Source organism: Capsella rubella, unplaced genomic scaffold, assembly GCF_000375325.1.
Source record: "Capsella rubella cultivar Monte Gargano unplaced genomic scaffold, Caprub1_0 scaffold_7, whole genome shotgun sequence".
NCBI lineage: Eukaryota > Viridiplantae > Streptophyta > Magnoliopsida > Brassicales > Brassicaceae > Capsella > Capsella rubella.
Genome location: NW_006238917.1, coordinates 7847959 through 7861089, shown reverse-complemented (window position 1 = coordinate 7861089; position 13131 = coordinate 7847959). Strand labels below are relative to the sequence as shown.

At 34.1% G+C, this 13131-nt stretch overlaps 4 protein-coding genes across 8 annotated transcripts; 3 read left to right on the top strand and 1 right to left on the bottom strand.

The window, feature by feature from the left end:
* Positions 1-106: 106 nt before the first annotated feature.
* On the top strand, positions 107-1602 carry LOC17880148 (transcription initiation factor TFIID subunit 11). Of its 2 annotated transcripts, none has more exons than XM_006285268.2 (5): positions 107-202; positions 330-652; positions 749-836; positions 924-1023; positions 1126-1602. In XM_006285268.2, exons 2-5 carry the CDS (start codon positions 342-344, stop codon positions 1251-1253), a joined length of 627 nt encoding a protein of 208 aa, XP_006285330.1. In that variant the 5' UTR covers positions 107-202; positions 330-341; the 3' UTR covers positions 1254-1602. The 2 variants fall into 2 exon arrangements, with proteins under 2 accessions (XP_006285330.1, XP_023634766.1); XM_023778998.1 differs by having other exon boundaries at positions 325-652.
* Positions 1603-1625: 23 nt separating this feature from the next.
* Positions 1626-2147, bottom strand: LOC111829315. Its single transcript, XM_023778055.1, is given in 5 exon segments — positions 1626-1760; positions 1763-1816; positions 1818-1890; positions 1892-1959; positions 1961-2147. Coding segments are annotated over 5 exon segments (501 nt in total). The 5' UTR covers positions 2132-2147.
* LOC17878024 lies at positions 2036-5776 on the top strand. 3 transcript variants are annotated; one of them, XM_023778172.1, is made up of 5 exons: positions 2036-2342; positions 2711-3232; positions 4157-4550; positions 4664-4741; positions 5400-5776. In XM_023778172.1, the coding sequence occupies exons 1-5, from the start codon at positions 2335-2337 to the stop codon at positions 5451-5453; spliced, it is 1056 nt and encodes a 351-aa protein (XP_023633940.1). In that variant the 5' UTR covers positions 2036-2334; the 3' UTR covers positions 5454-5776. The 3 variants fall into 3 exon arrangements, with proteins under 3 accessions (XP_023633940.1, XP_023633941.1, XP_006284024.1); XM_023778173.1 differs by having other exon boundaries at positions 5339-5423; XM_006283962.2 differs by having other exon boundaries at positions 2039-2342; positions 5397-5776.
* Positions 5777-6127: 351 nt separating this feature from the next.
* On the top strand, positions 6128-8489 carry LOC17878863 (membrane-bound transcription factor site-2 protease homolog). Of its 2 annotated transcripts, XM_006283490.2 has the most exons (7): positions 6128-6477; positions 6562-6653; positions 6759-6906; positions 6993-7073; positions 7149-7580; positions 7657-7956; positions 8042-8489. In XM_006283490.2, the coding sequence occupies exons 1-7, from the start codon at positions 6166-6168 to the stop codon at positions 8216-8218; spliced, it is 1542 nt and encodes a 513-aa protein (XP_006283552.1). In that variant the 5' UTR covers positions 6128-6165; the 3' UTR covers positions 8219-8489. The 2 variants fall into 2 exon arrangements, with proteins under 2 accessions (XP_006283552.1, XP_023633939.1); XM_023778171.1 differs by lacking the exon at positions 6128-6477 and having other exon boundaries at positions 6737-6906.
* The last annotated feature ends 4642 nt before the right edge of the window (positions 8490-13131 follow it).

Sequence of the window (13131 nt, the reverse complement as noted above, 5' to 3'; positions counted from 1 at the left end):
CAATCAACACTATGTATTTGGGAATGTCCGGTTCAGTTTTTGGTTTTTGGAATCATCAAATTGATTGGATTAAACCGACTACAACACTCCTATAGAAACCCCACACGAAAACTTGAAATTGAAACAGTTTTAGAGAGAGAGAGAGATTTGTGCTTTCCTGAAACTGGATCTGAGTTTCTTCTCCTCCAAATTTTTCTCAAAGGTTCGTCAATCATCTTAGCTATTTATCGTGTTACAAGTTAGAACTCGTTCCCCTTCTTCAAAACCCTAATTGTGAGCTTCTGAATTTGATTTTTATAGATTCGATTTTGTGTGTGTTTTTAGTTTAGGTTTGAGGAAGAATGAAGCATTCAAAGGATCCGTTTGAAGCAGCAATTGAGGAGGAGCAAGAGGAATCTCCGCCGGAATCACCCGTTGGCGGCGGAGGAGGCGGTGATGGTAGTGAAGAGGGAAGAGCTGAAATCGATCAGACTGCCGAAGAAGATGAGAGACCTGTAGATGTTCGCCGTCCGGCAAAGAAGTCTAAAACCTCAGTTGTTGTTACTGAATCGAAGAACAAAGATGAAGACGAAGAAGAAGAGGAAGAGAATATGGAAGTTGAGCTCACTAAATACCCAACTAGTGCTGATCCTGCTAAGATGGCCAAAATGCAGTGAGTTTTTCGTAAGATTTTGATTTCTTCTTACTGTTTCTTTATTTTGAATAGTATGCCGAATTGGTTGTTTGATTTTGAATTTGAATTCTTCAGAACCATATTATCGCAATTCACTGAGGATCAGATGAGTAGATATGAATCTTTTAGGAGATCTGCGCTTCAAAGACCACAAATGAAGAAGGTATAATATTATATGATATGTGATTATGAACATTCTTGACTTTGTTTCATCTAAATATGAAGCATTTTAGCTTTGGTGTTGATGCAGTTGTTGATAGGTGTCACAGGGAGTCAGAAGATTGGTATGCCAATGATCATCGTTGTCTGTGGTATTGCCAAGATGTTTGTTGGTGAACTCGTTGAAACAGGTAAGACAGCTCGCAAGTTTCCATCAATGGATTTGTTTATGTTGCAATAGAGAATCCGTAAAAGAAAAACTCACTTGCTTGATCTGAAAACGTTATGTGTAGCTCGAGTTGTTATGGCGGAAAGGAAAGAATCAGGACCTATAAGACCTTGTCATATCAGGGAGTCCTATCGTAGACTAAAACTCGAGGGAAAAGTGCCTAAAAGATCAGTTCCAAGGCTCTTCCGCTAGTCAGAATAAGAGCCAGAAAAGAACTTCAGTTAGTTATCCCTGGACTTGGAAGTTTAGTTAATTACGCTCCCTATGGATTATATAGGGTCATAGGGGTTTAAGCTAGCGAGAGTAGCCTATCAAATCCCATCGTAATAGGAGACTTCTTTGGCTTCTCTGATGGTGGATAATATTGTTCTTCCATGCTCTGAACTTTGTGACAACTTTTGTACTTGAATACAAGATCAATCTTGGGATACTACTTGCCATTTGCCTAAAATTGACATAGTGTTGTCCATGGTCTGTAATCAAATGAAATCATTTGTTTGGTATTTAGCTTTGGCTAACTAAAGTTGATGTCTGTTTCGGATTTGATGGCTGCATTTTTAAAATTTAGGTTTCGTCAGTTACAACTTTTGTTCCTAAACCCCTACGTTTTCCACAAATCTCTCTCCTTATAACCAAATTTATTTTCAGTTTTAATATGTTGGGCGTCAGTGTCACGATCAGAATTGGGTTTATTAGTGTCAAATTGGTACGGAGACGTTATGAATCACACATGTTGCGGCGAAAGAGGATCTTAAGAGTGGGCCTTTTGATGGGCCGTATCTCGAAATGTAAGGCAAAAGGAGTATAGTGCTAATAAAAGAAACTAAAGGGGAGCGAATTAAAAGTGTAAAGAAAGTAAAAGGACTGGATTAGAAAAATGAAAAGAATAAAAGAAGTTTTAGACACAATAACGCACCCACTATCTTTCTCCTTCCCTTCCGCCTTCCTCCTTCATCTTCTTCTTCATCCTCCTCACTGTTTAACGCAGAGAGAGCCTTCTTCTCTTCTCTCTTCCTTCTTCTCCTCCTCCTCTCTCTGTCTCTACAGAGAATAAGGTTTTTTTGATTCATTCATTTATAAAGACCTTTTGATTCGCTGGTGATCATCGGATAAGTAGAAGCGCGGAGGAGGCTGTGTTTCGCTATCCTCTAATTGAGGTGTTGAGAAGATATTGAACGAATCCTTTTTTTCTATAAAAAACTAAAAAAAGAACAGATCGGAATCGGAAACGTACCATTACATAATTCAAAATCAGGTTTCTCACTTGGGTATAATGATGAGGTTTCTCTTCTTCTCCGTTCTTCCTTTTTCACCTCTCTCTTGAGTTTTTTTTTTTTTTATTGTTTCCATTTTTTCACTGATTTGGCTTCTTCTCTTCATCTTCTTCTTCTCTGTATTTTTCATTTTTATTTTTGGTTCTGAGGATTTTCTAATTGGTTTTGATGGATCTGAGTTTTTGATTTGAAAAAAAAAAACTTCAGATTGACTCTAATGTCAAAAACCTTTTTGATCACTTCATACTGAATCCAACAAACCAAATTCTTCTCAAATATTTTTTTCCTGATACATTTTGCAATTTCGCAGTTAAAATCTTCAATTTCGTTTTCCGGAGATTTTGATCTGAGTTTTTTTTGTTTGGGATGATTCAGGTATCAAAGAGTAAGCCCAGATTGTCTTCCCCTAACAAATGGAAGCAAGAAGCCATACTTAAGACCATCACCTTCAAGATCAACAAACGAAGACAACACCACCACCGTCATTACCACCACAACAACCTCAATCGCCGCAAGAGGATTCAACGCCGGAGGATCATGCACAACCACCAGTTCCTTAGACGGAGTCCCCAAAGGATTCCGATTCAGATCCATCCAACAACAACAGCAACAGCAGCAAGAACAGGATCCTAGCCCTAGCCGTCGCGGCGGAGATGTGCTGTTACAGTGGGGACAACGGAAGCGATCGAGAGCCTCCAGAGCCGAGATCCGATCCATCACAGCTGATGACTCGTCTTCTTCTTCAGGACAAGGTAAGATTCAACCGAACAAGCTCGTGAGACGATCGGTGAATCCTTCTATGCCGCCACCGCCACCAGCTCCGCCGGTTTTCTCAAGCCGGAGTACGAACCCTAGAAACGGTTTCGTCGTCGGCAAGGAATCTTTCTTCCCTTCCAGGTTTAGCATCAAAATCTTTCTCCCTTTCGTTAAATTTCCGTTTTCTGATAATATTTATTTACCTTAATTGTAAAAGATTTTTTTGTCTTTTATTTTTTTACAGAACTGTTTGTTAACTTAGAAATGTTTAGATTTTGTTATTCTAAAATTAATCTTCTATGATCGTGACTTTGTTTAAGCTTTCCATATATTTTCTCTTTTTTTTTTTTTATCCATGTTATGTGATAAATACTTTTTTTTTATAAAGCTATTTTTGATTTTCGGGGTTTGATTTATTCAATTTAATTTAAATTTTATATTTGTTTTCCATTTCATTTGAGATCTAAACGCTTGGTTCATCTTTGTGATACAAAGCTTAAACCAAAGTTTGGTGATCCAAAAATTCCTTTTTAGGTAATTACAGTAATACCCTTGGAAGCACATAGAAGCAGAGAAGTTTGTGTCTTTTTTTGCCTTTTTCCCCCAAAGTGCTCTGTTTCTAAGGTTTTATATAGCTTTTGGGGTGAAAATATAAGAAGATTTCTCGATCAAAGTCTTGTTCTTTCTTTTCTATTTGTGTGATTAGGTATAAGATCTCGTATTTTTCTTTGGCCCAATCTTCAAATCTGAGCTACTCTGTTTTTGAAATCACAATAATATTAATCTTTATTTTCTGTTTTGGTCCCTGTCTTTAGTTTTTATTTTGGGTGTGTGTGTTTTGTGTGTGCGTTTTGATTCTGATTCTTAAATATGTAAATGGGTACAACTAGTTTCCTTTTCTAAAATTTCTTTCTTATTTTTAACACAAGGGGAAAAAACAAAAACAAAAAAATATATATATATCTTTCATTAAACTCTCTCAAAGTTTGGCACTTTATAATCTTGATTTTTAGCCAAAAAGAAATATATTCACCTGTGTTCATCATAATCATCAATCATGCCCAGAAATCTAGAAGATCGATCAGCAAACGGATCACCATCAAGGAACAACATAAACGGCCGTATGATGTCCAGATCGGGTGGCTCAAAGCGATCTCCACCGTCCCCAGACCAAATCGAGAAGAGATCAAGCGTACTTAGAGATCAGAGACAAAACGGGTTCGATCATCAACAACAGCAGCACCACCAGCACCAGAGAGTGAACAGATCAGAAACAACGGGTCAGGGACATCAAGAAGTGGAGGTGAATGGAGAGAGAGAGAAAGCAACGCAAGAGTGGCCGAGGATCTACATTGCTTTGTCTAGGAAAGAGAAGGAAGAAGATTTCTTGGTTATGAAAGGAACTAAGCTTCCTCATAGACCCAGGAAACGAGCTAAGAACATTGATAAAGCCCTTCAGGTATATAATTCCTTCTTACCATTTTAACATGAAAAAAAATACAAATAGTATTCATTTTTTACCTCACAGTTATAAACAAAAAATTAAGTTTTATGGTATGTGTATATGGACAGTTTTGTTTCCCAGGGATGTGGTTGTCTGATTTGACCAAGAACCGTTATGAAGTTAGGGAGAAGAAAAATGTGAAGAAGGTAACCTCTAATTAAAAACTTTATTCAACCCTTTCTTTTTTATATGTTGTGTGATAATGACAAAAGAGCTTTTCAATATGTTAAAAATTAGTATATGATTAAGAAGAAGAAATGATGGAATGTGTTTATAGAGATGATGAATTTACTAATCTAATATTATGGGTCTTCTAGTTCTACTAGGTATATATATGTAAATTTACATTACATAATAATATTTATTAGTTTTATATATATGTGGCAGAGAAGGTGGTGAGTTGTAGACAAAATTGGGTGGACCTTATTATTTATTAATAAAAAGAAATATGTATTATGTATTCTTTAAATAATGTAAATCAGAAAATGGACAAGAACATGGGGACCTACTATTTCCACCTAATGGAAGGAGAATAATTTAACTGTTTATTATATTAAAACTGGATTTGCAATAGTAACATTTGACATAACATGATTAAAATAACACAAGTGGTGTCTCTCTGTCTTCTTTTTTTTTGTTTTAATAATGAGAAAAGGTTGTGAAAATTATTTGATAATTTGTTTGTGTTATGTGATTGATTAATTAGGTGAATGGATAATAATAATACACTATTTTTATTTCAGTAACCTGGAATTTACTGGTTATTGGAGATTTAAAGTTGTGAATATTGAATTTATGCAGCAGCCGAAACGGAGAGGATTGAAAGGCATGGAGAATTTGGACACCGACTCTGAATAATTTTTTTTTATCTTTTGTTCTTTTTGTTCTTTTCTTTTTTCCCCTTCTGTGGTTTTCGATTTTTCTTTTAAGAAGAAACAAGACGCACACGTGTGGCTAGCTTGTGAAGAGCGTGCGACATTGGCTCTCAGCAAGAACCCAGCAGATCGAGCCTGTACGATCGAGATAATTTACCCTATTTTTATCTTTTTATTTCTTTCTTTGGTTTTTTTCTTTTTTTTTTGGGTTTCCAAAATTCTTTTTCGTTTGTTTCGTGTACAAAAAAGAAAAAGAAGGTGAAAAATGAAGATCCCCTTCATAATTCATATTCCTCTTTTAAATTATTGGAAAAAAATGAGAAGTAGATTATCTAATAACAATAATTAAGTACAGTCATTTCACCAAAAAAAAATAATTAAGTACAGTCACTGATTACGTCAAAGGTTCCTCGCGCTAGAATATGAATCCAAGGTTCGAACCGGACCTCATTGATTTTTGTCGTTTTCTTTATGTCGTTGTCTTGACATCATCTTCTCACACTGCTCGGTTCTAGCTCAATAGATGGTTTGTTTGTTGTTGTCCTGATCGGACCATTTTCTTACTTAACCTGATCCGGTCTGATTTAAACCGGAGAAGGTTATTTTTAAACTTCATCGGCTCTAATATTAAACCATAATCTTCTTCTGAGAAAGAAATCAAAATCAAATCAGAATCTCTGACTGAATAAAACCCCATGGAGATTTCAGGACGGCGAGTTAGAAGATTCAGGATGAGATTCCGAAGAGATCCCCTCGCCGGCATCGAGAACATTGAAAACGAAGCTTCTTGTTGTTACTGCGACCTCAAGATCTCTTATTTCAACGAACCCATCTTCCGTATCGGACGGCGATTCTCCGGAGTGATGAAAATCTGGTTCTCAATCGGACTCGGATTCGGCGTCGCTTCTTTAATCCTCGTCACCATGTTCCTTCTTCTTCAGTTTCACCCTAATCCTTTATTCTCCAATCGTCTCACTTCCGCCGTATTTGGATTCTCTCCTTCCACGGTAAAGCTCTCACTTTAAACAAAAATCTTAAATCTCAAATCTCAAAGCTAATTACTTTGAATGTGTGTGTGTGTGATTTTGCAGCGTGTATCATTATCCGGCATTGCCTATGTATTCGTTTCCACTGTTATCACAGTTTCAGCTCATGAACTTGGACATGCTCTTGCTGCTGCTAGGTTGGTTCCTCAAAATCCCTTGTTTTTTATAGATTAGAATTGTGTTGCTTTTGGAGCTTTATTCTTAGATTATGAATTCTTAGGCTTCTTCTGATTGAGCGGCAGTGAAGGAATACAGATGGAATACATTGCCGTTTTCATTGCAGCTATATTTCCTGGAGGTCTTGTAGCTTTTGATCATGATGTCTTGCAATCACTTCCAAGCTTTAATGCTCTTCGTATTTACTGTGCCGGTATTTGGCATAATGCAGTGGTTCGTCTTTGCCTCTTTCTCCTCTCTTCTATCTAATTTGTTCCTTTGGATTAAGAGAGTTCTTGATTTGTTTTTTCTTTATGCAGTTCTGTGCACTATGTGCTCTCTCTTTGTTTCTATTGCCTCTGATGTTGTCTCCGTTCTACAATCACGGTGAAACCCTCACAGTATGTTTCCTATGGCTTTTGAGGTTACTTTAACCTTTATAAATACTCGGTAAAAACTCTAAGCTTCTTATATAGGTTGTAGATGTGCCTTCTATGTCTCCATTATTTGGTTACTTGTCTCCTGGAGATGTTATTGTGTCGTTGGATGGCATAGAAGTCCATAAACCTAGTGAATGGCTTGAACTGGCAGCGATTTTGGATAAGCAAAACAGTGAAACATCAAATACTTCCTTGTATCTTGGAGGGTCAAGGATATTTCATCACGGGAAGGGTTACTGTGTTCCTATCTCTTTGATTGAAGGAGGGTTCAAGGGGAAAATGGTCGAGAACCAATTTATTTGTCCCGGTGATCTCACCGCTTTCGTACCAATGCCATGCTCAAATGCAGCACACACAGAGGGTTCTGTTTGTTTGGATGCAAAGGATATCGTCAAACTGAACAAATGCGGCGATGGATGGATGACAACATCAGACACTGATATTAAAAGTGGCTGTGTGTGTTCACAGGTGAATGTTGCTCATGAACTGAAAACATTGGTTATAGTATTTCGTTTTCTTACTTTCGATACTTCTGTTGTTTCAGGGCGAATCGTGTTTACAACCAGTGCATTCCCCAGGCGTTACATGGACAGAGATCACTTTTCGAAAAACCTCATCAGAGGACTGTTCTAGCCTTGGTCGGGATTTCAATGCCTCATATTGTCTTGGCACGTTTGTTTTTGTAGGTGATCTGATTGCCATGTCGCATTCAGTTCATTTAACTGCATATCAACCTCGTTGGCAATTTAACTTCTTTGGCAAATCCTTCCCGGATATCTTAGAAAAGAGCTTGACCTGCACATTCCACGTCTCTCTTGCACTAGTGCTTCTAAACAGCTTACCGGTAAGTTCTACATTCAACTCGACATCAGATCTTATTATGTAAATTAAGATCTTGATTGATTGATCTTAATATCATTGTTTGCTAGGTTTATTACCTTGATGGTGAATCCATTTTAGAATCTAGTCTCCAGTCTTTCACATGGTTAAGCCCAAGAAAGAAGAAGAAAGCACTTCGAGTATGCCTTGTGGTAGGGAGTCTCCTCTCTCTCTTTGCCGTATTCAGAATCTTCCTCGTCGGTTTACCTCAAAGCCGCCAATGGTAGCTGCCCGCAGTCTTGATTCTCAAATCTGTAACAACATGATTGTTATACAATTTTCTCTTGGGTTCCTGGATTTGGTGCAACTTCACTCAGCCGGGTACAGAAACCAAGCATGAACCATACAAAAATTTGGATCATGTTTGGGGATTGTTCATGTTTGATCTCACTGTAGATATAGTTGTATAGTATCTAAATCAGTTCCACACTTTGGATCCTCACCTCTTTTTTCTTTTGATGGTTCACAATTTTTTTAATGATGAATCTCACTTTTATAGTGCTACATTGCATCAACTAACTTGTTTACCATTTATACTTTTACTCGAACTAAAATTGGATCCTAGAAACTATAAATAAATTTGGCTATGGACCGATCAGTTGGACCAAAATTGTGAATCTCTTAACATACCTATCTAGGCCCTTCTATCAAATTCACTTAGTCCATGTGTAAGGCCCAAAGAAAATGAAATACTCAAGATATATAATTACTTTCTTCATTGTAGTCAAGAAATTAGATCATATAATATTTGGATGCAATTTTATAATATTAAGTATGTTATTGATAAAGAAAATATTCGGATGAAATTTGTGTGTAATCGAGTGTTGTTGTCCTACTTTTTTTTATTTTATTTTATATTTGATTTCGATATCATTACTCATTAGATCATATATTCTTAAGCAGATTCTAGATTTGATATTGTTAAAAAGGTTCATTTTAACTAATGATGGTAAAACAACCCACGGGTGATGATATATTTTAATGTCTATTTTATATGGTACCTTTTAATTAGTATTCTATAAACAAAAAGTTTTTAGTAAACATGACTTTGATTAGAATAAGTCCGAATTATGAAACACCAACAACATCAACCTTAAAAGGTGGGACAAAGGACTCTATAAATATCATCAATAGAGATAAGAGATTCTCAATCCCACGGTCCATTTATTTTTACGATTATTCTTTCTATCTTATTAATTAAGTTAGTAATTATTTTCTTCTTCGTTAGAAAACCATTCCAAACAATATACTACTACATACATATGTCAAAACAAAGAAAAGTATTACAATAACCCCAAAAGGATGATGTACTGAAAACGAAGATTATAGAATATGACTTATAAATACTACAAAGTGTTTTTTTATGTAATGTTGTTGACAGTAGATAGATAGACCAAATGAAAATTGACAAGTGAAATAAAAAAAGAATAGTAAACAAAACAAAACACCAAAAGATGAAAACGCGTGCATGTGGACCAACGAGGAAGCAAAGGTCGGCAATTCAAATTAAGTTGGGCTTGCTTCTTAGCCCAAAGTCATGTGGTTTGTTTTTTCCAAAACGCACCGTGTCATTCACCAATTCGCCTTTCCTTAAATGGTTCTTTTTAAAGGGATTTAAAATCAAATCTCCTTCGCACGTTATTAGACTGAAATGTTGTTTTTTTATACGAGAATATATAAAAAACTTATGAAAATGAAAACAACGTCACTGTGAAATTTTTTTGGTATTGTGTTTCGTTTCGAATTCTAAAGCACACGTCCACACAATATTATGATTATTATGATTATTATAAAGCAAACTTAAGAGTTAAGAGAAGAAGACATGTGGGGGATATATGGCTAGGTCGTTTGGTTGCTTCTTCACCCGAGCCATGATGATTCGACCCGTGATCACGACATTAGACATATATATTAGTATTACACCTTTGAAAGCTTTTTCTTAACTTTTAATTTAGGTTCATGAGGTCTTTCTACTTTATATATAGAACCTTAAAAAAACAAATTTTGTTTTGTTTATAATGTTTGGATATATATATATATTATATATGTGAAAGTACGAATTGTAAATTTGAAACTAGCGAGAGGAGCAAAAGGTAATATTTTTGAGTTAACTATTTATATTTAACTACAAAAATCATTAGGTATAAATATAGAAGAGACTGAATTGGGAGTCAATTCTATTTTTATGTTTATTGCATATAAAAATAACAAATTAACCGTTGAATAAAAAGAACCGTGGACTGGTTTCACCATGCATGTATGGTTTGGAATATGTTGATTCTTGATATTATAGTGAAGTGTTAAAGATGAATAAGATTTGTCAAAAAAGTATAAATAATATTGAAAACACACGAAGCATCGTTAAACATACGTCAGAAAGATTATACAAGCGTGTCGGTGTAATTGGCTTAAAGCTAAGCGACTAAGAGCCAATAGATTCGGGGGAACATCAGTCATTTCGATTCTTGACAATTACACACTGCTGAGAAAAACTTCTCTGTGTGTCTCATTAAAATCAAAAAAACTTTTTCACTTTATTATTTATTTATTGTGTTGTTTTCTTTTCATTTTTAACCTAAAGTCGGGTATCTTTTTTGAAACAAAGTTGTTTTTTGGATAATCAAATTTACTGTTTTTTCAACTACCATCCATTTCTCTATATACCACCGAAACTATACAAATTTGACCATCTAAAAGTATAATTATTTATTAAAACGGTTTATTACATGTATGTCCAGGGGAGTGTAACCTAGTTTGATATTGTTCAGATCTATTTAGTGATCAATGCTGAAAAAGAAAAATATATATTTCGTCAAATAGCAACTTTCGAATAACATTTTTTTTTGTAAAAAGTTTTCGAATAACAATACTGTTTTCGATAAACCATACTATGCAAAAAGGAGATGTAATTAGTAAGAAGATACGAAACCTTAATTAATTAATCAGAATTAATAATGTATGGTTAACTAAATAAAAGGTTATTAAAATATATGGCCAAGGACTAAAGCGTTGGAGTTGAAAATCTTTACAAATATTTCAGATGATCTTCAGACAATAAACGTCTACGTCTTTATTTTTAATTGTAAAAGAACATCTATGCCGATTTTGACAAAGATTTTTCTAGCGATCAAGTCTTTTTCAGGTGTAAATTCTTTTACTTTATAAAGCTTAGATAACTACATATGACTATTATAAAGTTTTCAATATTTATTTTTCAATGTGTTTTAACCAATAAAAAAAATCAGTTGCGATTTGTAACATATTTATTTACGAAATTTTCCTAAAGAATTAATAGTTTACGACTCCAAAGTTATATATATATATATATATATATATATATATATATATATATTTATTTATTTATGATCCTATCAGTTTTTTATAAAATATATAGGATTTTATTTTCATATTTGTCACAAAGTGTGTACTATTTTATAAATCACTAAAATAGTACAAATCAAATTATTATTTAACAGCTATTTGTTTTGTACCCGCAAGTCATATCAATACTCCATATATATATTACCTAAACGTAATATTAACATGCATAGTTCTTGTTATAAATCCTGTAAATTCCTTTTTACTGCAGCCCGTATAACTAACTTTTGTCATCATTAACCCCCAAAACAAAACAAAAACCAAAATATGAATTCAAATATATATGTTGGAAAACCCCAAATTTTAATTAAATACATACATGCAGTAGCTTGTTATTATAACTTGTAAAGATCGACCAACGCAATGTGGAACAACCTACAAGACTGTATCAAACATATTACGTTTACGTACGAGGGTAATTAAACAGTTTATATAGTATGTAAAATCACAATTTAGAAACTTGTATAGTATTTTATTACCGAACCTGTTCAACATCTGCGATTCGAAAGAAAGGTCTATATCGCATTACTAATTAACCAAAGATGGATTGACAGTGAAACATGTGTCTCGTACTTACGTGTGAAACATGAGTCAAGTAATCGAGTATGAGGAGCAGGATAGAGCATCATCATGTATCAGAGAGAAGAGTAAGAGGAGAATGAGGAATTGTGCATGTGAGCTAGTCAAGAACGGAATAAGATAGGAGAGAGAGAGAGAGAGAGCACATGCAAAAAGGTATCCCAACTGCCATTACCTAACATTTTCACGTCTCAAGATTGGTCATTGGTGAATGGTCTCTCTATTTTTAATCACCCATGTGACCTTTTCTCTTTTTTTATTTATCCCTTTTTAAAATAAAATAAAATAGTAACTTTTTTACAAGAATCTATATAGTAGAAAATTTAAACTTCCTATTCTTAAAAAAAAAGAAAAAATCAATCAGAGCAAGTGCCCTCAATTAATAATATCTGAAAATTTGATATTTTATGTTTGTATATAAACATTATACAACTTAACCTAAAATTGACGACTAGCTAGCTTATCCAAACTTTTTTAACCATTTGATATCCCATTAATTCGATATCATACAGTACTTCTAACCAGTCAAACTAAGTTATCTCTTTTCTTTTTTAACCTAGCTATTATATAATGATCATATAAACATATTATTAGAAAATATTTTATACATATCAACTGACAAAAAAAAAGGGGTAGAGAACTACATACTACAGGGATCAATATGTATGGGAAGGTAAAATCTTAATTATTATGAGAATGCCATATTAAAAATAAGATATACTAACCACGGAGAACGGGTTGAAACCACAATTTAAGGGACCATGCGTAACAAAACACATCTCAACATGTAAAAAGTTTCCTGAAATTGTGCACTTGATAATTAAGTGATATAAACCTACAAGAAAAATATATATTCTGGAAATTGAATACCTAAAGTATTAAAAACAATAATTCTTGCTCTTGAGGTAGAAATAGAATAGAATGATAACGTTTTAATTACAACCAACTGCATTTAAAGTTAGGAAAAAAAAACCAACTGCATTTAAGTATTTTCTTAATTAAGATCCTTTTTTCCAATCCAGTCGATGTGTTTGCTTTTTTTGACAACATCTTCATGTGTGTTCTCTTACAACTTAAAAAAAAAAAAAATAGAAGAATATATAGTTATCACATATCATAAAAGAGTGATTAACCAATATGGCCATCAATCAAAATGAACTAACCAATATGTCAAATAAAAATG